Genomic DNA, 22246 nt, shown 5'->3' on the forward strand with positions numbered 1-22246 from the left:
TTTTTTTTTTTTTTTTTTTTTTTTTTTTTTTTTTTTTTTTTTTTTTTTTTTTCTGTTGTTGATGAAGGGATCCAATTAAGATGATTTGATTGTAATATTAGGAACTCATATATGCAACATGGATTGTAAATATTTTGTTAATGGTGAAGTAAGTAAAGTGCCAATAAGAGTGATGAGAGGAAACTCATATGTGTTCAGTCAGGTTCCTCCATACTTCGGCATTGGTCCACAGAAACTTAAATTAAAAGTGGCAAGTCTAAGTATTCTTTGTTGTGAAAGTGATTTTGTGAATAAGGAACATATATAGGAAGAAACAAAGTTTTCGTAAGTAAATTGAAATGTACATATCCCTTTTGGGGTTCCCGTGACACCATGCATCATTGACCCTCTTTCATTTGCAGTGTTACAGATAAAGGAATATAAATCTTTTTGTAGGTAAAAAAATGATTTGTCGTAAGAAAAAAATGTTACAAACGAATATCTATCTCTCTGATGTAATGAAACTGATCTTTCAATAGAAAGATGGGCTGAATCCGCCAGAGGTTCTCTCGTCCGTATTATGTTCATTGTCGTCGCTACACGACAATAACTCTTTTTTTCCTTTGGGTGCAGTTTCTAACAAAACAGTAAGTAACACACAAGTTGCCTTTATCTTTAATTTATTAAACAAATGCTGAAAGAAAAAAAAAGAAAAAAATACTAGTACTATATATTATTCAAGAAGACAAGAAGATCTTAGCAAGATCCATGTACTATAAAAATTTGCCCCTGACTTCACTTTAAAATTACAGATTCGACTTCATTTCTCTAACCCAAAAAAAAAACTATTTAAAGCAACAAAAACTAAAAACTGAGAGAAGTACAAAAATCCACATGTGTGCGGTCAGGTCCTTATTATACACATGACGGTGGTGCCGATTTATTTTTAGTATTATTGCTTCACTTGTATTTGCTGCTTTTTTCTTCTTTTTTTTTTTTTTTGTCAACCACTTGTATTTTGCTCTCTTCTCTATACAGTAATTATAAGTATGTTCTTTAGCTAACAGATGAGCTATGTTATTAATCAATTAAGAAAAAAAACAACAAAAACAAAAAACACTGTAATAGTTAGGTCGGTTCGTGTTAACCAAAGAAAAGAAAAAAAGTGGTTTGAATAAGAATATTTTATCGACGGTTCACTCATTATATATGGTCTATATAACTCGCATTATTGGATGCATCAAACATTCGACTTTATATATTTGATATTTAGTTGTTGGCTAGTTGACTCGTATTTCTTGCTTTTATTTTCTCCACCGTTTTCTTTTTACTCGCTTTGTCTCTAAAATATTAATTTCCTTTATCTCTAAAAAATTGATGTTTAGAAATTTTTATACATTTTAAGAAAACAATAATTACTGAATTTAAATATATTTTTTCTTTGACTACAAAAATATTATTTAATTTTAAAGCAATAACAATTCAAAAATTTTAATCTTTTCAATAATTAACTTTTGAAATTTACAAAACATTAATTTTTGTGGGACAAAAAAATATTCTAAAATATCAATTTTTATAAAATAGAAGAAGAAGTATTTATTTATTTGGAGATTCTTGAAAGTCTCATAACCGACTTTGGTGGTGTGTGCTTTTGACGGATATGATATCTAAACACGACATCACAATTCACAGGCTTAGGGCAACCTCAATGGTAGGTTTTAGATTTGAGTGTCTTATGTACTGTTTAGAATTTTTAAACAATATATAATGTACTGTTTATAAAATAAGAATCCTTAAGCTCCTAATTAAAATTATCCCCTCCAATGGTAAGATATAATTTTAAATCTCTTATTTATTTTTAAATAGCTTTTTGAAATTAAAATTTTTTAAGTACAATATTAAGAATGCAGTGATGAATCTGTGGTTATTAAAAGGGCATGATCAGTTAAGTTGTTTCTATAACGGAAGATAAACCATAGGAAGGAAACTTATGTCATACCAAAATACATGAAGAAAGGATCAAAAGTTTAAACCAAAAGGAGTTCACTAACACTACTACCTTTGTCTAAACCCAATAAGAAGAAGCAGGCTTCTTCAAATAAGAAGCAGCACTCAAGAGAGATTGCAATGTAGGACAAAGAACAAACATAACAGTTAAGAGACCAAACAAAACAGATGTCCCTATAGAACAAACATAAGTTTCTGCAGTTAAGAGACAAAACAAAACAGATGATGATATTTCAGAGTCTTTTCTCTTCTTACATAATCTCAGATGATGAGCAAAGTGAAGGTGAAGACTAATAAGAAGAGTCATGTAGAATTATCTGCAACTTACATGGTACAAAAAATTGATGGACACATAGGAAAAATTTGGGTATTGAAGTTTAGTCCTGATGGTAAATACTTAGCAACAGGAGGTGAAGATGGAGTTGTAAAGATATGGCGAATCACGCTATCGGATTCTCTACTCGCCTCTTTTATGCGACAACATGAACCAATAAGCCAACAAGAAGCATTGGTTTTGTTCCCTCAGAAAGCTTTTCATGTAGAAGAAACACCGTTTCAAGAATTTTATGGTCATACCGGAGATGTCTTGGACTTAGCATGGTCAGACTCAAACGTGAGTTAGTTTGGTCGTTTGTTCAAAATCTCTTTCTTTGTTACATTACTTATGAATCTGTCTTTGATTAGTTTGGACTTAGATGCTGATCAGTGAGGTTTGAGAATGTCTTGAGAAATGTTTGCGAGCTCGTCTTCTACCTTTTGGCGATAACCCTTGATGTGTTTCACATTCGATTCATTGCCTTTGCACTCTTCATTCTGCTTGATCGACGACATTATCCTCCACGAAGCTCTTCTCGCCTTGATTATGTGTCCATTAATCTTTTGTACCATGTAACCAACCGACAACAGATTCCTCTCTTCCACCGTCAGCTCGCTGTTCACTCTCGCCACTTTCTTCATCGTCTCCACCATCTCTGCACATTACAATATTACATCAAACCCTCAGTTTTTCCAGATATATATGTAATTAAAGTCAACATAATAAAGAGATTTTGTTACCGTCGTATCGCTCAGGTTGCTCGGAGAGCTTAGCCATATATACAAAAGTCTTTCTCTCTTTGTCGGATCATGGCGATGACATTTTGTTCCGATGATCTGTTTGAAAAACAGAGATCTTTATATAAGGGTTTGATCTCCTCCGATACAATCTCGGACTCGATTAGCCTCCACCGATTCAATCTCCGTCGCATCTCCTCCGACCCGATTGTCCTCTAATTCCATATCCTTTGATTCCATCTTCCATTGCCAATTCGGCTTTGATCTAGAGAAAGAGACAGAGAGATGGAGAGGAAGAAGAAAAATAATCAGTTGGTTTGGGCCAACAAATAAGTGACACGTAAGGTCTCTTATTCTCAAATCGAGTATACTAAATAGGAGGACCTCTTAATTTTTTTTCTTATTTCTGATTTATCTTTTTCCTTTTTTTAGTTATATACCTTCTTAAAACCCCCATTGGAGATGACCTTAATATACAATTATTGTTTGTTAAGAAAACCAAAACAAAAACTTAAAACGAGAATACTTTCATCTTTAACGTTTTGAATCTCTCATTCGCCGCCAAAATTACTCGTTTCTGTAACATACACGCTGCAAACGTATTTTTTAAAACACTTTTTCGAAACTATTTGTGTTGGTTTCCACAGATTCATGTAAATGTATAAAAAAAAAGTCAGACATGCGCGAGAACGACATTATAGCTTAAATCTTAGTATGCATAAAAGAAACTCAAAAAGTTTGTTCTACTTGAAATTGTCTTCAAAGTATAAAACAAAGATATACCCCAAAAAAATCTGTAAAATCATAATTAGCAGAAGATTATTACGTAAGCGGAAAAACCAAAAATTTACTCCTACTTTTGTCTTTAAAAAAAGTGTTAATACACATTTCACATAGATTGAAAAAAAAAACTACGACAAATTTTTCATCAAAACAGTGTAAGAAAATTTTAAGAGATTAGTAACTTTTTTTTCTCCTATTTTTACCAATAATAACTCGTATAATTCATTATGACTATCATCAAAATCTGGATTGAACAGTGTTATCAAATTTTAATAAAATATTGTTATATGTATAATTAATACTTTAATATAATCACAGTTGGAGACTTGGAGTATTAAATACATGATGAAGAATGCCGCATTTGCATTTAACGGAAACGGACTGCGTGGAAGCACGCATTGATGAATAATCTAAACAGAAACATAACTTTAAAGCTTATCAATCACATTTGAAAGCAATCTTTTATAGTTTTGTGATTGCAGTTTACAATTCCGATTGTCATATGTTATCTTCAAAAATTTATCCCGCCTAATATCGTTATATTAGCTTTGCAGCAAAAAAAAAATGAAAAAGAAAAACGGTCGAGCTTTTAGTTTAAATTCATAGTATCACTTAGGCAAAACGCATAATTGATATGAATAATTTTTTTCTTTTCTTAAAGTGTGGCATTGGTGGGAGAATATGGTCCCAACTAATTTGATTTTTGAATTCGTATATTCTTATTTTCTGCGTTTGTTTTAATCATTAATTTTCTTTCTATTATTTATTATATCATTTACTTTGTCGAGTAAAATAAATAAATAGATAATTAAATGCGAAAATATTTAACCCTATCATATTCACTTCCTTTAGCCGTACCATAGAACTCCAAGGAAATTTTCGAGACTTGATGACCTCCACTTTTATTTTTATTTAACATTTTTCTAAAAAAAGGAAACAATAAAATCGACAATATTAATTCGCTCGTCTGATGGAATTTTAAACCACCGCCTATATTTAGAATAGACGACTCTATTGGTTTCGTAAAGTAGATTTACCAACATAGTATNATGGTCCCAACTAATTTGATGTTTGAATTCGTACATTCTTATTTTCTGCGTTTGTTTTAATCATTTCCTTTCTATTTATTATATCATTTACTTTGTGGAGTAAAATAAATAAATGCGAAAATATTCAACCCTATCATATTCACTTCCTTTAGCCGTACCATAGAAGATAGAACTCCAAGGAAATTTTCGAGATTTTTTTTTTTTTTTGGGCTCAACTTCAACTTTTTCATTCACCAAAATGTTTGACCCATAGCGGCTCTATAGAGTATAATTTGGGATTATAATCCTGAAAAGAAAGTGATTCCTTTACTACTCTATCAGCCACACCATTATAAACTCTTGGAGAAAACATAATTTTAGCCTCTAAGAATCTTGGTAGCAATTCCTTGATCTCTTGAAGTATGGGAGCATACGCTGGCCAACTTTCATCATTGTTCAAACATGTTTACCACCGTTAAGGAGTCAGACTCGAAAATGATACGCACATAGTTTAATCTAGACAGCATTGATATAGCCATTCGCAGCGCTTCTAATTCCACTTCTATGACTGTCCTTGCTCGTCGAACCGCTTGTGCCCATAACCAAATGACTTCGCCACGATGATCACGAAGAACCCACCCAATACCACAACGAGTACTCTCATTATGCCAAGCTCCATCCGTGTTGCATTTAACCCAATTGTGCAGTGGAGGCATCCATTTGACAGGTTCTTTCATACCTTGTATGATTTGTCTCCTATTCGATTCCTCCTGGTCCTTTCTCGTTCGCCATTCCCCTGCATCCTCTAATGTTTTCCTCACCGTATCTTGAGTGTCATGAACCTTCCCACCGTATTTTCGAGACTTAGATGACCTCCACTTTAATTTTTATTTAACATTTAAAAAAAAACAATAAAATCGACGACAATATTAATTCCCTCGTCTTATGGAATTTTTAATTTTAAACCACTGCTAGCTATATTTAGAATAGACGACTCTATGGGTTTACCAACATACAATTTCTTAAAAGAGTTGTCTGTAATGGAGCAAAAATTATGTATAAACGAAGGTCCATCGACCATCATCGTCCATGGGTGACATTGTGATTACTTAATTAACTAAGGAAAGTTGAATAATTACGTGGTCATCATCAGAATGAACAGTGTCTTCCACCAACTTCTTTATTATATCATTAATCTTTTCATATATTTTGTTTTATTTATTTAGTTGTGCTCCTTGGTGGGATACGTTTTGCATGGCCGAACCGACAAAGTTGAAGATTAAAGATTAGTAAGCACTTCGCACTATAACTACAGTTTTAACTAATGTACAAATTACGATTATGGGTTTATGATGTTGCTGTGCCTTCAATCTACACTATTAGGGTCATGGTGGCTCTACCACCCACCCACTCAAATCTTTTAACTACCGGCTAATTAGCCAATCTCATTTCGAATAAAACTATTAAATCTGATCCGACAACTTAAAAAAATCAAATTAGGTGGGTAAGGATAATCTTGATTTATACCAAAATCAATTTAAATGAACGAGGATGGGCAAGACATGAGTTATTTAATTATACTCCTAGGTATTAAAGATGAATGATTGTTCTCCTTCAAATATTTCTTAATGTCTTAGTTGTAAACCTACTGAAAAATGTCTCTGAAAAACAAGATGACAAAATTAAGTAATATGATTGATCTCAACGCAAATAAAATAAAAACAAACTTACTCATACGTCGAAAGATCTACAAAATATATAATGACACATAAACAATGGAACTTTAACATCGTACAAGTTATTTTACTATGACAGAAGAGATGTCTCATTACGTATTATATACTTCGGGCAAAGAGAGAACCGAAGGGATGAGGACAAAAAAAAAAATAAAAAAAGTTGAGGAATAGAAGGGATGAAAGTATGAAACAAACAATATTATGAAGACATTATTCCAATAATTCTCGTAATCTTATTGAGTATATAAACAATATTATCAAATAAATATATATATATATAGTGTTGTATATTGCATCTATTGAAAAAATGTAAAATTTTATTAGTCACATCCTTGTTAATTCAATGTATCTGGCTTACAAAAATAATAGTAGTGTCTAATTAATATTCGTACGTACTTCTATTTTATTTTTGTCAATCATGTGTGTGCAGATTCTGTAATCAAAATATCGAATACTTGACTTGTTTTTTAAATGCCGTAACTAATAAATAAATTTAATAAAAACATTAATTTTCTGAATCAAACGACCGACAAAGTTATACAACGGCTTTGGCAAACAAAACATTCTTGAAATTGTGGTTTGGATTTAAATACGGCATCATCAATATTATTTACAAATGAACTCAATCCAATTAATTTCAAATTTCGTCTTTTCTTAATTTTCCTTATAGTTATGTTTTGTTGACGGAGGAACAAAAATAAATAAAATAAAATAAAAATAAAATAAATAAAGAGTGTGGGATGCATTGAACATCAATAATTCCGTTGGACAAAGGGAAGCTTTCTTGTTGTATTATCCGAGATATATAATTAAAAAGCAATAATTTAGGTTGGCAGCGTATAGGACATCAAGTATTTATGCCATCAGAATTGTCTGCCAAACAATTTCCGAGATTTCGTTGTTTTTCAGGCATCTCGGTGTTCTTTTATAAGTTACCGAGATTGTTAACAGTGTTTACAGTCACATAAAATAGTATTATGTATGTCTTACATAAATTGATGTTTCCATAATTTTACACATATTAAAAAAATTAATTATTTTAAACTTTTTGTTTTTAAACTAATTTATAATTATTTTATGATAAAAAAAATATATAATCTACTACTCATTCTGTCTCATAAAGATTAATGTTTAGAAATTTTTACATATTTTAAAAAAACAATGATTACTGAGTTTAAATATATATTTTTCTTTGACTAAAACGATATTATTTAATTTTAAACCAATAACAATTCAAAATTTTAAATATTTTTAATGATTATTTCTTGAAGTTTACAAAAGATCGATGTTTTGGGATATTTTATATTTTTAATGATTACTTCTTGAAGTTTACAAAACATCAATCTTTGTGGGACAAAAAAATATCCCAAAACATCGATTTTTATGAGACAAAAAGAGTAAATATTATGCCACTTGAAATAAAATATAAAGTAAAAAAATCATTTTAGTTTTTTAATCTAAAAGTCAATCTTTTAAAACAAAATTTTTTCTCTAAAACATCAATCTATGTGAGATATAAAAAGTATTGATTAGTAAAAATATAGATGCAAAATAATTCTAGAAATAGTAGAGTAAAATTTGGTAGAATACAGTATAGTATTTTTCCTAAGCTTATGTATATAATGTTCTAATGATAAATGAAACAACAAATCAGTTGAATTAAAAAAAAAAAAAATCAGTTGAGTTTAGTTATGGTACAACGTAAAAAGTAACTGATAAAAAGGTCAACAGTCTATAATAATAATAATTGAATGATGATGATAATATAAAATAAATAGGGAACTGAAGATTAGTGGGCGAGAGGATTACAAAAGGCACTATAAATGGAATTGATTTCATATATCTGGAGAAACAAAAGATTAAAATAATGCAAATTTGAGGAGAAAGAAATAAGAAACAAGGAGAAAGACAAGATATACATATATCTTATCACTTTTTTGGGGGGCATATATCTTATAAAAAAGAGAGATGAGAGAAGATACACGTCTGTCTTTTGTGTTTTTTTTTCCTTTTTTTTGTCATCTCAATTTTATTATTGAATTTAAAAAAGATCCTAAATTACCATTACAAGAGGCGACAGACAACTAGATATCTTCGCAGTCATAAGATAATGGACTACTGAATGTCTTCGCGGTCTTTCGTTTAAAAGAGGGAAACAAGCCTCAAAAATCGAGGATACATAATAAAATGAAAAGCAAAACACAAATATAACAAGCAAAGTCTTAGAAAACTGAAAACTAAAATCTACAATTGAACAATGGCACGAGAAACTGTCACAAAGCTTCTCTATAGAAACATTAAATGTGGGGAGCACCAATAAACAAAGTGTTTTTTTTTTTCGTTTCTTGAATTATGTTTTAATCTAATTTGTTGATGGTCAATAAATAGTTTTGAATTTTTTAAATTGGCAATGGTTAGCCAATACTTTTTTATATAATAAGATTTAATAAAGGCAAAAAATAAAGGTGAATAATGGGATGTTGTTGTGATGGGTGGGGAGGGGGGGATAGAATAAGAAAAAAAGGTGTAAATAGTAAAAGTTAGTTACAAGAATTTGGTATTAAAACAGTAAAAATAAGAAAAATGGAATAGAAAAGGCGATGGATGTGTTTATTAGACTTGCCATGTCCCCACCATCTTTACTACTCCTACTCCTCCTTCTGAATCACAACATTATCGAGCTGTATTTTTCTCTCTTTTTTTTTAATATATATATATATATATATATATATATATATGTGTGTCAATGTAATTGCTTGAAAATGACAAGTTCTAGATTTGGAACACTCTGTGCTGGCTATCTAAGGAAAGAATATCTGTTTATTTTAATGCCCTTTTACTTTCTTCCCATCAGTGAGTGATTCATTCATATTTTTTATTACAAAGTTGAAAAATATATCAGAATTGCTCTTTAATTTGAAGTTGTCTCTGATCTAATTGGATATCAATATTGATCTGATTGACTTTTTTGTTTTCATGTACTTTTGGTGTCTGGAAAAATCTACTACACTTGATACAAAGGTAATTCGGTAGGAAAGCAAATGAAATGGGACAGTATTCATCGGGCCTTCTTGTTCCAAAGGGAAGATAACAAAATACAATCAAAAAGCATACTATTGCTACTACTACTAATAAGTACACTTTCATTCATTTAAGAGTATGATTATCGGGGTTGTAAGAGAGGTTTTAAGAGGAGTTTTAAGAAAAAGTAGGTGAAAAAATAAATCAGAAAGAAAAAAAAAAAAAAGAGCTCCTCTTATACAGCATACTTTGATACTGAATGGTTACCACGGACCCCACGGTTTTGTTCATTTGTGGTTTGGTCCACAGTTTGTTTACCATTCAACTAATGAACGCAGTAAAATGGACTAAAAAAAATATATATATTAAAAAATTGAAAAAGTAAAAGCGGACAGAAAAATAGAAGGAACGCAGTTGAGAGCAGTCCATGCACACAAGAGCAGTGGTCCAGTCCACAGAAAAGTGGTTTGCTTTTTGACAACCAATCAAAATTTTTCTTTTCTTTTAAATTTAATTTTTTCTTATATTTGGTCTTTATAATTGGGAGAAACCAAACTTACACCATCCATTCCCATCTTTTGCTAGAGACTGAAAAATCCTCTAAAAAAAAATCCTCTCAACATTTTTATTGTTTTTTTCAGCTTGTTACTATATAAAAAAAAGTTCTAACATTCATCAAGGTAAAGAATTATCCATTCAAATCATGTAAGTTTATCTTAAATATTCACTTATTGATTAACTGTTTTTTTTTTTCTTGCTTCATTATAGTGATGTCTTCTAGGAGAAGAAATACAAACACTGGATCTCAACCTTCTACAAGAATAAGGGTAAATTTCTATAAAAAAAATATTGTTTAATAATTTTTTTTCAGAAAACTTAAAGCTTGTTAGCTTGTTTTATGATAGATAAATGCTTTATACTAGCCTATTGTGAATATTTATGTATCAATAATTTATAAGTTTAGATTTTTTTTTATTCAGTTTAGAATTTTAAAATATTATCAAATAATTGATTAATGGTTCATAAAATATTATAATAAATATAACTAATACGGATTAATAAATTTTAAAATTAAAGTTTAAAATTAAACATATGACATATCTAGCTTCAATATTAAATTTAAAAAGAAAGTATATAACTTTTGAAATTTAAATGAGTAAATTATTGTATATTTTCATCTTTTATTAGTTTACAATTTCATAAATTATAATATTGATGATATAATATAAAATAATTGATGCATATCTCTTATAATATTTTAAGTTAGTGTAGCTAAAATAAAAAACTAGAGTTAAAACTTTTCAAAATATGACATATCTAATATTAAAAAACAACAATTAGAATTAATGATATATGAAATATATATGCAGAGAGTTGAACGTCGATGGTCTCCTGATGAAGAGAAAACACTACTTAACCTATACGATGAAGCATTAGGAATGAATCAATATAGGTTTAAAGATCCTGGCCAACCGGGTAGAGCATTTATAGTTCGTAAGTTCAACGAAATCTACGGTGAAAGTTTAGTATGGGAGACAATGAAAAATAAAATTGATCAATGGAAGAAAGAGTTCAAGCTTTGGAAGCAACTACAACATTATACTGGAATTTCAGTTGATAATATTACGGGAAAGATTATGGCATAAGATGGATGGTGGAATGATCGTGAACAGGTCCTTATTTTTTTCCAATAATTATTAAGATTAAAAATTTATAGAAAATTTTCTTATACAAATTTTTGATTTTAGGAGTTTAGCAAACTTGCACGTCTGAACCGAGAACCACCAAAAGATTGGGAAACCAAGTCTCGTTGCTTTGCTGTCTTAGATGTGGGTTCGCAGCGTCAGTATTCTGTGCAACAAAGAAGAGCTGAAATTCGGAATGAACAGTCACATGACGGTGATACCGATGATGGTTGGGAGCCAAATGAGGTTCCAGAAACTCAACAAAACGAGGAGACGTATCATGTGAACATTTATGATGATTCACAACCATCACATGAATTCTCACGTGAGGCTACCGAATCACAACCACCAATTCAGATACCTGATCGTAGTGGGCGACAACATTCAAGAGCTGATCCATCATCTAGCCGAAGAACTGGGTCAAGGGGACCTAGCGGAACACGAACACCGCGTAGAAGGCAAAATTTTGAATCGACCATCCAAGAGACAATGTCGTCCATTAGAGACTTTCAAAAGGAAACCTATGAACGACTACGCCCTGGTGCCTTTGACCGCGAAGATTATACCGAGTTTGAAAAGGCGGTCGAGATACTTGAGTCATTAGATATTCCAAGATACAATGATTTCTACATTCAATGCCTCCAACTTCTGAAGACTGATCTCTTTTGGCGTAATTACTGGATGTCATCAACTCGGTTTCAGACCAATGAGGATAGGATATTGTTAATGGAGTCTCTAACAGGATTTACAAGACATGGTGAACATATAGGAACCACTCGCCCACCAAGTGGATCGTCTACACCTCGATCATCTGATCCATCATCTGCAGGCAGTATGTCTACGCATACAAGCCAAAGAACTCCAAGTATATCAATTGATCCACCTACTACTGGTTTTCGACAGTTTTTGGCACCAATAAATGTTGAGCATCGAGCATCTCCAAGATCACAAGTAGGATCTCCGAGTATAGGGATTGGTCAATATTCTCCAGGTTCAAGTTTTGGATCTCCAGGGTTAGGCTTTACCCGTTATACACCAAGACCACGAGTAGGATCCCCGAGCCTAGGGTTTCTCAATAATTCTCTAACTGGTCAAATGTTTCAAACACCAGGAGCAGTGGGACTATTTAACACTTTTGGACAAAACAACGCATCGACATCTCAACCTCTTCCTCGACAAAACTTATTTGATAATGACATGAGCGGAAATGATGAAGAGTAGTTTATTTTTTTTTCCACAAGAAGAGTAGTTTATTTCTGTGACAATTATGTTTGAAAAAAAAATTATGATATTTATGTCAGTTTGATGAAGCACTTATGTTTTATTAATATGTTGTTTTTTTTTGATATGGTATTTGTGATAATTAAAAAAAAAAATTGGTAACTTATGTGATTTTAATGTTATTTCAGGCTTTCCGAATTTGTGAACTACATTCAAAAGGACTCCATAATTTATCTGATGTAGAACGGTTAGAATTATGGACTTTGGAAAATGAGCAAATAGAAGATCTTTTAATAAATCCAACATTGGATTATTATGAACAACAGTTTCACAAAGGACCATACCAAACCGGTGGAGGGTTAGGGTGGCAAAATCTTTGGAATCGTATTCAAAATGACCATGCTGCATGTCTACAATTATTAAGAATGTCATTTGCTGCCTTCACAGGACTATGCACTATTTTAAAAGAAAATTATGGATTACAACCTTCGATGAATGTAAGTGTTGAAGAGAGTACCGCTATGTTTCTACGAGTGTGCGGACACAATGAAGTTCAGCGAGATGTTGGCTTACGATTTGGACGAAACCAGGAAACTGTGAATAGAAAATTTGGTGAAGTGTTGCAAGCTATAGAACTTCTAGCGGCAGATTACATCAAGACACCAACAACACAACAATTACACCGGATTCCACAACGTCTACAAGCTGATAGACGATATTGGCCGTATTTCAGTGGTTTTGTTGGAGCTATGGACGGAACTCATGTGTGTGTTAAAGTAAAGCTTGAGCTACAAGCCATGTATTGGAACAGACATGACTATGCAAGCATCAACGTAATGGCAATTTGTGATATGAATATGTTATTCACATACGTATGGAATGGAGCACCGGGTTCATGTCATGATACAGCTGTCCTTTCACTTGCACAAAATGGCGATTCTGAATTTCCATTACCACCTACAGACAAGTATTATGTAGTTGACTCAGGGTATCCTAATAAGCAAGGATTTTTAGCTCCTTATAGGTCAACACGAAATAGAGTTGTGAGATATCACATGTCACAGTTCTATACTGGTCCCCCTCCGAGAAATAAGGAAGAATTGTTTAATAGGTCTCATGCATCTCTTCGATCTATCATTGAATGCACTTTTGGGGTGTGGAAGAAGAAATGGAGAATTTTAACCGATTTTCCGAGATATGATCTGGATATCCAAAAGAGAGTAATTATTGCAACAATGGGTCTTCATAATTTTATTAGAGTTTCAAATTTTACAGATGCAGATTTTGTGGAAGATTTTACAGAAACTCAAACTGAGGATCAAGACAATGCATCTTATGAGCTTGATGAAGCAGAGAATGCAGATGGACAACACATGGCAAACATTCGAGAAACTATCGCAACTATGTTATGGAAAAACCAGAGTATTTGATTTTATATTTGGGTTTGTAATTTTTTATATTTTCATCTTTTTATTATGTTGTATTAAGAAAATTTAAATTCTTAACAAAATTATAATCATATTTGAAGAATAGAATAAAAGTAGTCTAATTTGTCCGTCTTTTACCATTCGGTTCATAGAACCGCTTTTTGGGTCCGTTCCGACCGCTTTGTCCACTCTGACTGCTTTATTGCTGTTTTGTCCGCTGTGTTTGCTGTGTCCGCTCCGCTTTGACCGCAGTCACCATTCAGACCCTTTGTTTTCATATAAGAGGCGCTTACGTGTCAGTGCATGATTGGATAAAGAGTTTTATTGAGAACAAAAAAAATTTTGGCCCGATCGGTGTTCTTTCTCTTGCTCTCTCTTGCGAACCTCTCAAACCTATATGACCTGTCTTCGCCCTTTCTCTCCCCGACGAAGACACGAGCACACAAAAGAAAAAATCAAATCCTAGCTTAGCACCGTCGCCACCGAATTCGAAATTCCGGTAACCCAATCGCCGGAAAAATCCACCGCACCTGGCTACCGATATTGGTTCTCGTCGGATCTAGCTGCTTCCTTTCTTCGTCCAGATCTCGTACTCTATTCTACCTCTCGATTCGCTGTGGAAGTTACGATGGAGGCGATCGATGAGTTGTCTCAGCTTTCGGATTCGATGAGACAAGCGGCGTCGCTGCTCGCTGACGAAGATCCCGATGAGACCTCTTCTTCTAGACGGCCGGCTACTAATCTCAACGTCGTTGCCCTAGGGAATGTGGTGGGTTTCCTCTCGCTTTACCTGTTTCTTCCATGTGGTTGTATTTGGTGTTTGTGTGTTAGTTTTATGCTGTGATCGAGTGTAGATTTTGGTTGCCATATCGTGGATCTTGCGGATCTCGATGAGGTTTGTATGATTGTTCCCGTAACCTAGGAGTTTGGTAGGATGTGTTCTTCGTTCGTAGCTTGATTTGTTGTGTTTCTCTCTATAAGGGATTGTTTGGTTCTATGAGATTAAACCTGGGAGGTATTGCTTTAGAAGAGAAGGTTGATGTGTTTGGTATTTGAAACTATGAGAAATCTATTTTAGAAAGTGTATGTGAACTTCTTATTAGATCGTTGTTGTACTTGTCTGTTGGAAGACAGAAGAATAGATTGCTCTGTGCTTGTGATTGGAACTTGTAAGCCTTGGAAAAGAACACTTCTTATGCTTAGAATGAAGTTATTTCACTTTTCTTGGTGGATCAGGGAGCTGGAAAGTCTGCAGTTCTGAATAGCTTAATTGGACATCCAGTTCTGGTAAGTTGTGTATTGAGTGTGCGGAAATTTGTGTATATCACTACTGGCTGATACATTCTATTAAAGTAACCACTTTCTGTTGTGCCTATCTGCTACAATTACTATGGATAGCCGACGGGTGAGAATGGTGCTACACGGGCTCCTATAATCATTGACTTGAGTAGGGAAGAATCACTGAGCAGCAAGGCAATAATTTTACAAATTGACAATAAAAATCAACAAGTTTCTGCAAGTAAGGCTCCTCATGTGCACATATGCAATTTAGTAATGATTTTACTTCTGCGTGTAAGATACAATGCATTAGATTAATGTTTGACTAAATATTCTGTTTGTTTTGAATGTGTGTGTTATAGGTGCCCTAAGACATTCTCTACAAGATAGGCTTAGCAAAGGCGCCTCAGGAAGGGGTCGTGATGAAATATACCTAAAACTTCGTACCAGCACAGGTAAGCCCTTTCTTACTTGCACAATCATAAATGTGAATCCTATCTATTGGAACACCATATTATCAAAGCCTAAGTCGGGTAATGCCCCCTACATCAGTGAACAGATCAGCTGTAATAAGTTTTTACCACTGAGTCTAATGCACATTAGTGCTTCAGCTTCTTTTGGTTAGAATCTGATGCTACGGTGTGGTAATTGGATTATATATTTGAATGAAGCTCCAACATAAGTATCCTCCTTGGAACATGAATAAACACATTATTTGTTTTCTTACTGCTTTCTGCAATCATCATAACATATTTGTGCCCTTTTAACTGCAGCTCCACCCCTGAAATTGATTGATTTGCCTGGACTGGACCAGCGAATTGTAGACGATTCTATGGTAAGATTAGGAACTCCTTGATACCTTCGTCATCCCCCCAGTCCATCTGTCAACTATGGAGATTTTCAACATTTTTTTTTCCAGCATTCTGGCTGTAGGGCAACATCGATTCATTATCATCTTGTAATTTGTTTCTTTCCTCTCTTTTCAAGATTGGTGAACATGCGCAGCACAACGATGCCGTATTACTGGTTGTTGTGCCTGCTAGCCAGGCATCCGAAATTTCGTCATCTCGAGCCCTGAAGACCGCAAAGGAGTATGATCCAGAGAGTGAGTATATAGACACTTTCATTATATAGACCCTTCATTATACTTCTCAACTACTGTGGTGACCTTACTATATTTGGATTAAACCATTGGATATGAATTTTACATATACTATAACAGTAAAAAGTGACATCACTCCCTATATATAGGTACTAGGACAGTAGGAATTATCAGCAAAATTGATCAGGCAGCAGAGAACCCAAAATCCCTTGCAGCAGTTCAGGCTCTTCTTTCAAATCAAGGACCTCCTAAAACAACTGATATTCCATGGGTTGCACTTATTGGCCAATCTGTCTCAATTGCATCAGCACAGTCTGGAGGCAGTGAGAACTCTTTGGAAACTGCTTGGCGTGCTGAGAGTGAAAGTCTTAAATCTATTTTGACTGGTGCTCCACAAAGCAAACTTGGCAGAATTGCCCTGGTGGATACNGAAATCGGAGATGTGAGCGTGAGGGTCACGGGTCTGAAGGCGGATCTGGTGTTCGAGGTGAAGAAGAGAAGCAGCGGCGACAATGCCAGTGGTACCACCACCGTCGATGCTAAGGATACGAGTCTTCCTGCAGTGGGAGAGCCATTTCTGTTCAAGCTTGGTGAAAATGTCAAGAGTGACCTTGCTGAGATCCATCTCCATTTTACTAGTAATGTAGAGATCGAGGAAACAAACGGAACAAAGAAGAAGAAGTAAAAGTAGTGAATGAATATTTTTTTTGTAGAATCCTATGATATAATTGTAAAAACACAAGAAAAAAGGAAAGAAAACGTAATGAGTATCACGCTTAGAAGCAGAGAGGCATTTAATTAATTCATTTGGGAGAGGGGGGAATAATAATGCCCTTTGCGCTCTCTCTGTCTCACTCTCTTCTCTCGGCAGTGAGTGATTGATGAGTAAATACAAAAGAAGAAGAGACTGTGTGTTTACTCGTCTCTCTCCTCGAGTGAGTGGATGATTTGAAGAAAGAAAGAAATGGGATTATTATGATGAGCAAGTAAGTAAGTGATTCAGAGATAATTCCGGAATTGTGAGTGGGTGGTTGTTACTTATATATATACTCCTCCCCACTGACGGTGCAGTTTTTTGTTTCTTTCTTTCTCCTCCCCCCTTCTCTTTTTCTTTTTATTATTTTCCATCATTTACAAATATAATGGAGTCATGAGGATGATATTATTATTATTTTCATTCCTTTAAATGAAATACAGGATTTAAAAATATATATATATATATATATATATATATATATATTTTCTTCCTTTGGGCGTACAGTATAATCTAATTTTTTTTTTTGGTAAAACTAATCCAACTTATTCACGATTTATAAGGACAAAAAGAAGAGAACAAATAAACACACATAACAGGCAGGATTAAAAAAGGTAAGAAAACATTTTGATGGGGGGTGGTAGGGGACTGTCCTCGCACGTGTGAGTAGGCATGTCAGTTTGAAGGTCAAGGAGTAAGCGCGAACCTCGGCTGCATTACAGGCTCCGCTCCCGCTAATCACATTGTTGCCTCTCACTAACCCTCTTTTTTTTTTTAATTGATGCAAAATTTAACTCTTGCGTCTTGTCTTTTTGTATCTAGGAGGTCCATCATAAATGAAGGACGTGGAATCGACTGCGACGAACCGGCAAAACTATTAACTACACTATAAATTGATTGTTTATGATGATATCAATGGACACATTTACTTTTTAATTAAAAACCCACCCCTATCACAAATACTACAGTATTCGCTTTGATTTGGTCCATCAAATAAATACATTTCCTTTCACCTCACTGCAAAACCCAGACCATTGATTATCGTCAGTGTGCCCTATTCGACAGTGTCCTGGACTCAGGCCCAATTGTGTAGGCTCAAACCCATTTCAATATAGCCTACCATTGTTCCGTTTCTTTTCTTTTTTGGCAATTTTTATTTTAGTTTCAATTTGTATACATCACTTACCAGTGCCGGCCCGTAGGTGTATGACGCCTAAAGCACATCTGAAAATGATGCCCCTTAACTCCAAAAAAATTTCTTCTATCAAAAGTATATAACTATGTAAAAGATCACCAAAAAGTTCAGTTGTTTTAAAAACGTACATAAACCATCACGTAAATCACATGTTGTCAAAAGAAAAAGCATCGTCGGTACATGAGTCACCAAAAATAATCCTCCTTGCTTTCATGCTTGCAAAATCATCGATCAACTTTGAGTTGTCAAGCGTTTCCACCAAATCTTGTTCTATTGATAGCAACGCCAATCCATTTAATCGCTCTTGAGACATAGTCGAACGTAGATAATTTTTGATAAGCTTCAACTTCGAGAAACTTCTTTCTGCACAAGCAACTGAAATCGGAATTGTGAGCAAAATACGATAAGCAATCCATGTGTTTGGATAACAACCATCCATTCTTTTTAAAAACTCTAACACATCAACCGCTTTTGTAATCTCCTTTGGCAAGACTCCTCTTAAAAGTTTAAGTTCCACAAACAGATCCTTTCCTTCTATATCTGAATTCCCATCATGCTTGAGGGAAGCTTCAAGCTTCATACAAGATACCATTAACTCATCATCTCCTGCTGACTTTAGTTTCTTTAAACCGAACAAAAATCCAAAAATTTCTTCATAATATTGAAATTGTTCGAATCTGACCTCAAGAGACACTATAGCTTGATCCACTATGTTGATGAAGTACTCGATCCTAAAACTCTCCTCTGCACTTAATGTGTTACTTTGATCAACATGTTCTGCGTCTTCACCAAACTGTTTCTTTTTTTTTATCAAGCGTTTTGGTTTTTTATAAAAAGCTGGTTCAATATCCATTTGAATGGCAATTTCTGTAGCTTCTCCTTTTGCTTTCTGAAAACCAGTTTCTCTATAATCTTTCAGATAACCAACAAGCCCTCCTAACTGAGCAATAGCAACCTCAAGGTCCATGTCCTCTGACTGTATGGTTTTGCTTATAATATTGAAAGCAGAAAGCAAATCATACCATATTACCATTCCAAACAAGAATTCAAATCTTCCGATTCCATGTGTTTCACTCACTGCAAGAGACTCAGCTTCACTACGATGTCCTGGATTATCACTCAACTCTGCTAAGTAAAACAAAGCATCTCTTATCTTTGAAGCTTGAAACCTTATTGGTTTAACACTATCAATGCGGCTTTCCCAACGAGTTTGTGACAATGGCTTAAGTGAAGTACCATTCACCATCTCTTGGTACACTTCCCAATTGTTGGTTGAAGATGCAAATAGGGTGTATATACGCTGAACAATGCCAAAAAATGAAACATCCACACATCGGATTAGAAATGTCAGCTGCTCTTTACGACTAACATCAGGAGGTGAATCCAAAATGACTGAAAAATACTTTGCATCTTGAATCTTCTTTACAATAATCATCTTTACCTCATTAGCAAGCAGTTCTATCAACTCATTCTAAATCTTATGACTGAGATAATGGTAATGAGTTTCACCTTTTTCAATCCGTCGAATGTGTTCCTTCATTACTGCATCAAAGCCTCCAATCATCTTAATAAAATCTAGAAAATGCCTACTGTTTGGATCAATTACCTTTTCCTTTCCACCACGAAATGCTAGATTTCTTTCCGCTAGAGTTTTTACTACAACAATTATTCTCAATAATACATCTCTCCAATGCTTCCTCTCCTTGTTAATTGCCTCCTGCAAATGCTTATCAATAGTTTCAGTTTTCTTCAATCTCACTTCTAACNAGCATCTCTTATCTTTGAAACTTGAAACCTTATTGGTTTAACACTATCAATGCGGCTTTCCCAACGAGTTTGTGACAATGGCTTAAGTGAAGTACCATTCACCATCTCTTGGTACACTTCCCAATTGTTGGTTGAAGATGCAAACAGGCAGTATATACGCTGAACAATGCCAAAAAATGAAACAGCTTTTTTGGATGATGAAGCCATATCACTAAGGGCAAGGTTGAGACTATGACATCCACATGGAGTGTAAAATGCCCTTGGATTTATATCAAGTAGTCTCTTCTGAACTCCTTTATGCTTTCCTTTCATATTTTGTCCGTTGTCATAGCCTTGTCCTCTTATGTCGTCGATATTCAAGTTAAGATCAGCCAATACATCTTGAAGAGTATTAAAAATCCCCTCTCCTCTCTTGTCTTTGATATCCAGAAATTTCAAAAAGAACTCTTCGATCTTAGGTGTCGCCGTCGAAATATCCACACATCGGATTAGAAATGTCAGCTGCTCTTTACGACTAACATCAGGAGTTGAATCCAAAATGACTGAAAAATACTTTGCATCTTAAATCTTCTTTACAATAATCATCCTTACCTCATTAGCAAGCAGTTCTATCAACTCATTCTGAATCTTATGGCTGAGATAATGGTAATGAGTTTCAACTTTTTCAATCTGTCGAATGTGTTCCTTCATTACTGCATCAAAGCCTCCAATCATCTTAATAAAAGCTACAAAATGCCCACTGTTTGGATCAGTTACCTTTTCCTTTCCACCACGAAATGCTAGATTTCTTTCCGCTAGAGTCTTTACTACAACAATTATTCTCAACAACACATCTCTCCAATGCTTCCTCTCCTTGTTAATTGCCTCCTGCAAATGCTTATCAATAGTTTCAGTTTTCTTCAATCTCACTTCTAACTCTGTCCAACGAGTCATGCAAATGATATGATGATGAGTAGTTTCATGACTTTTCAGCCTATGTGAAATATTTCTCCAATCATTGTAACCGGTACTTGCCAAAATAGTAGGATTTGCTTCTTGAGTGAATAATTTACAGCAAAAACAAAAGACCTTGTCTTTAGTTTTTGAGTAAACTAACCATTTTCTGTCTTGCTTCTCTCCGTTGCTCATTTTTCTTGTATAAGTGGCATAAGTGAAACATCTATTAGCACCATCTCTTGGGAAAAGATAACCAGCGGGTGGTCTTGCGGGTGGACCCTTCTCAACCAAAAAAATTCTCATTCTCCTATCAATTTTCTCCCAGTTTCCAGGATCATCCATATCCACATTCTTATACAGACCCTTAATCTTATTACCTTTATCATGTTCTTCAGCGTGTTCATTCTCCAAGTTTTCTCCATCATCTCTTACAAGTTCTTCTACACTCTTTTCATCTGCATCTTCTTCAATAGTAACATGCTCATCAGCTTCCTTGTTTATCTCACTTCTAGCCGTCTCATCAGTTTGTGGAGGTTTAGTTCTTGTCACATACTTAAGAATATCATTGGTTTGAGATTTCACCAATTCATCTTGTCTATCTTTTCTCTTCCTATTCGCACATCCACTTGGCTGGTTCCGGATTCTATTTCCAGGCAGCATTTTCTACAAATCAAAATAAGATTTGAACAGAAATTGTCATTGAGAACACATAAAACAAAATTTAGCTTTTACTTTTAGTGGAGACTCCATGTACAGAAATTAACATAAACAGAAGTTGTAACAAATTAATGAATTATAATTAGTCTCAAGTCTTAATTACCAGTGGTGATTGATGATAGGCGGTGTGTGTTTCGGTGGAGACGGGAGATCAATGATGTTTGCTTAATTTTCTTCTGGTGAAATTTGGAAGAAGAAGAAGAAGCGGAACTGTCAAATAAAAAAAGTTTGGTGTTTTTCTTTTTAATTCAGTTGCTATTTTTAATCGTAGAATTTTTTATGTTAATATATAAGATAAAGAAATTTAGATAAAAGAGAATATTATGGTTTAGAAAAATAGGAAAAAAAATCGTGAATACAATAAACGTGGGATTTGAACCTCTACTCGAGAGAATCGAGCTAAAACAAAAAACCACCACACCAAAGAAACTTCTACAAATTGATGCCCCTAAAATACTTATTATATTTGGCGCCTAAAGCCCTTGCTTTATGGGCTTTAGGTCAGAGCCGTCACTGTCACTTACTTTTCACACTTATAGTTGTTACAAATAGTAAAA

The 22246-nt window shown here is 33.9% G+C and overlaps 5 protein-coding genes across 5 annotated transcripts; 2 read left to right on the top strand and 3 right to left on the bottom strand.

Annotated features, from left to right (window-relative positions):
* On the bottom strand, positions 2108 to 3388 carry LOC104748994 (14-3-3-like protein GF14 iota). The gene is made up of 2 exons (XM_010470573.2): positions 3043 to 3388; positions 2108 to 2957 (listed from the first exon to the last, which is right to left on the bottom strand). The coding sequence occupies exons 1-2, from the start codon at positions 3077 to 3079 to the stop codon at positions 2689 to 2691; spliced, it is 306 nt and encodes a 101-aa protein (XP_010468875.1). The 5' UTR covers positions 3080 to 3388; the 3' UTR covers positions 2108 to 2688.
* On the top strand, positions 13263 to 13943 carry LOC104753160 (putative nuclease HARBI1). The gene has a single exon (XM_010475449.2). It carries the CDS (start codon positions 13263 to 13265, stop codon positions 13941 to 13943), a length of 681 nt encoding a protein of 226 aa, XP_010473751.2.
* Positions 14213 to 17005, top strand: LOC104753161 (dynamin-2B-like). The gene is made up of 7 exons (XM_010475450.2): positions 14213 to 14709; positions 15177 to 15227; positions 15339 to 15459; positions 15581 to 15673; positions 15992 to 16053; positions 16206 to 16323; positions 16470 to 17005. Exons 1-7 carry the CDS (start codon positions 14569 to 14571, stop codon positions 17003 to 17005), a joined length of 1122 nt encoding a protein of 373 aa, XP_010473752.1. The 5' UTR covers positions 14213 to 14568.
* Positions 18415 to 19704, bottom strand: LOC104753162 (zinc finger MYM-type protein 1-like). Its single transcript, XM_010475451.1, has one exon. It carries the CDS (start codon positions 19702 to 19704, stop codon positions 18415 to 18417), a length of 1290 nt encoding a protein of 429 aa, XP_010473753.1.
* Positions 20031 to 21632, bottom strand: LOC104753163 (zinc finger MYM-type protein 1-like). The gene is made up of 3 exons (XM_010475452.1): positions 21133 to 21632; positions 20628 to 21009; positions 20031 to 20537 (listed from the first exon to the last, which is right to left on the bottom strand). Exons 1-3 carry the CDS (start codon positions 21630 to 21632, stop codon positions 20031 to 20033), a joined length of 1389 nt encoding a protein of 462 aa, XP_010473754.1.

This window comes from Camelina sativa, chromosome 16 (genome assembly GCF_000633955.1).
Source record: "Camelina sativa cultivar DH55 chromosome 16, Cs, whole genome shotgun sequence".
NCBI classification, from domain to species: domain Eukaryota; kingdom Viridiplantae; phylum Streptophyta; class Magnoliopsida; order Brassicales; family Brassicaceae; genus Camelina; species Camelina sativa.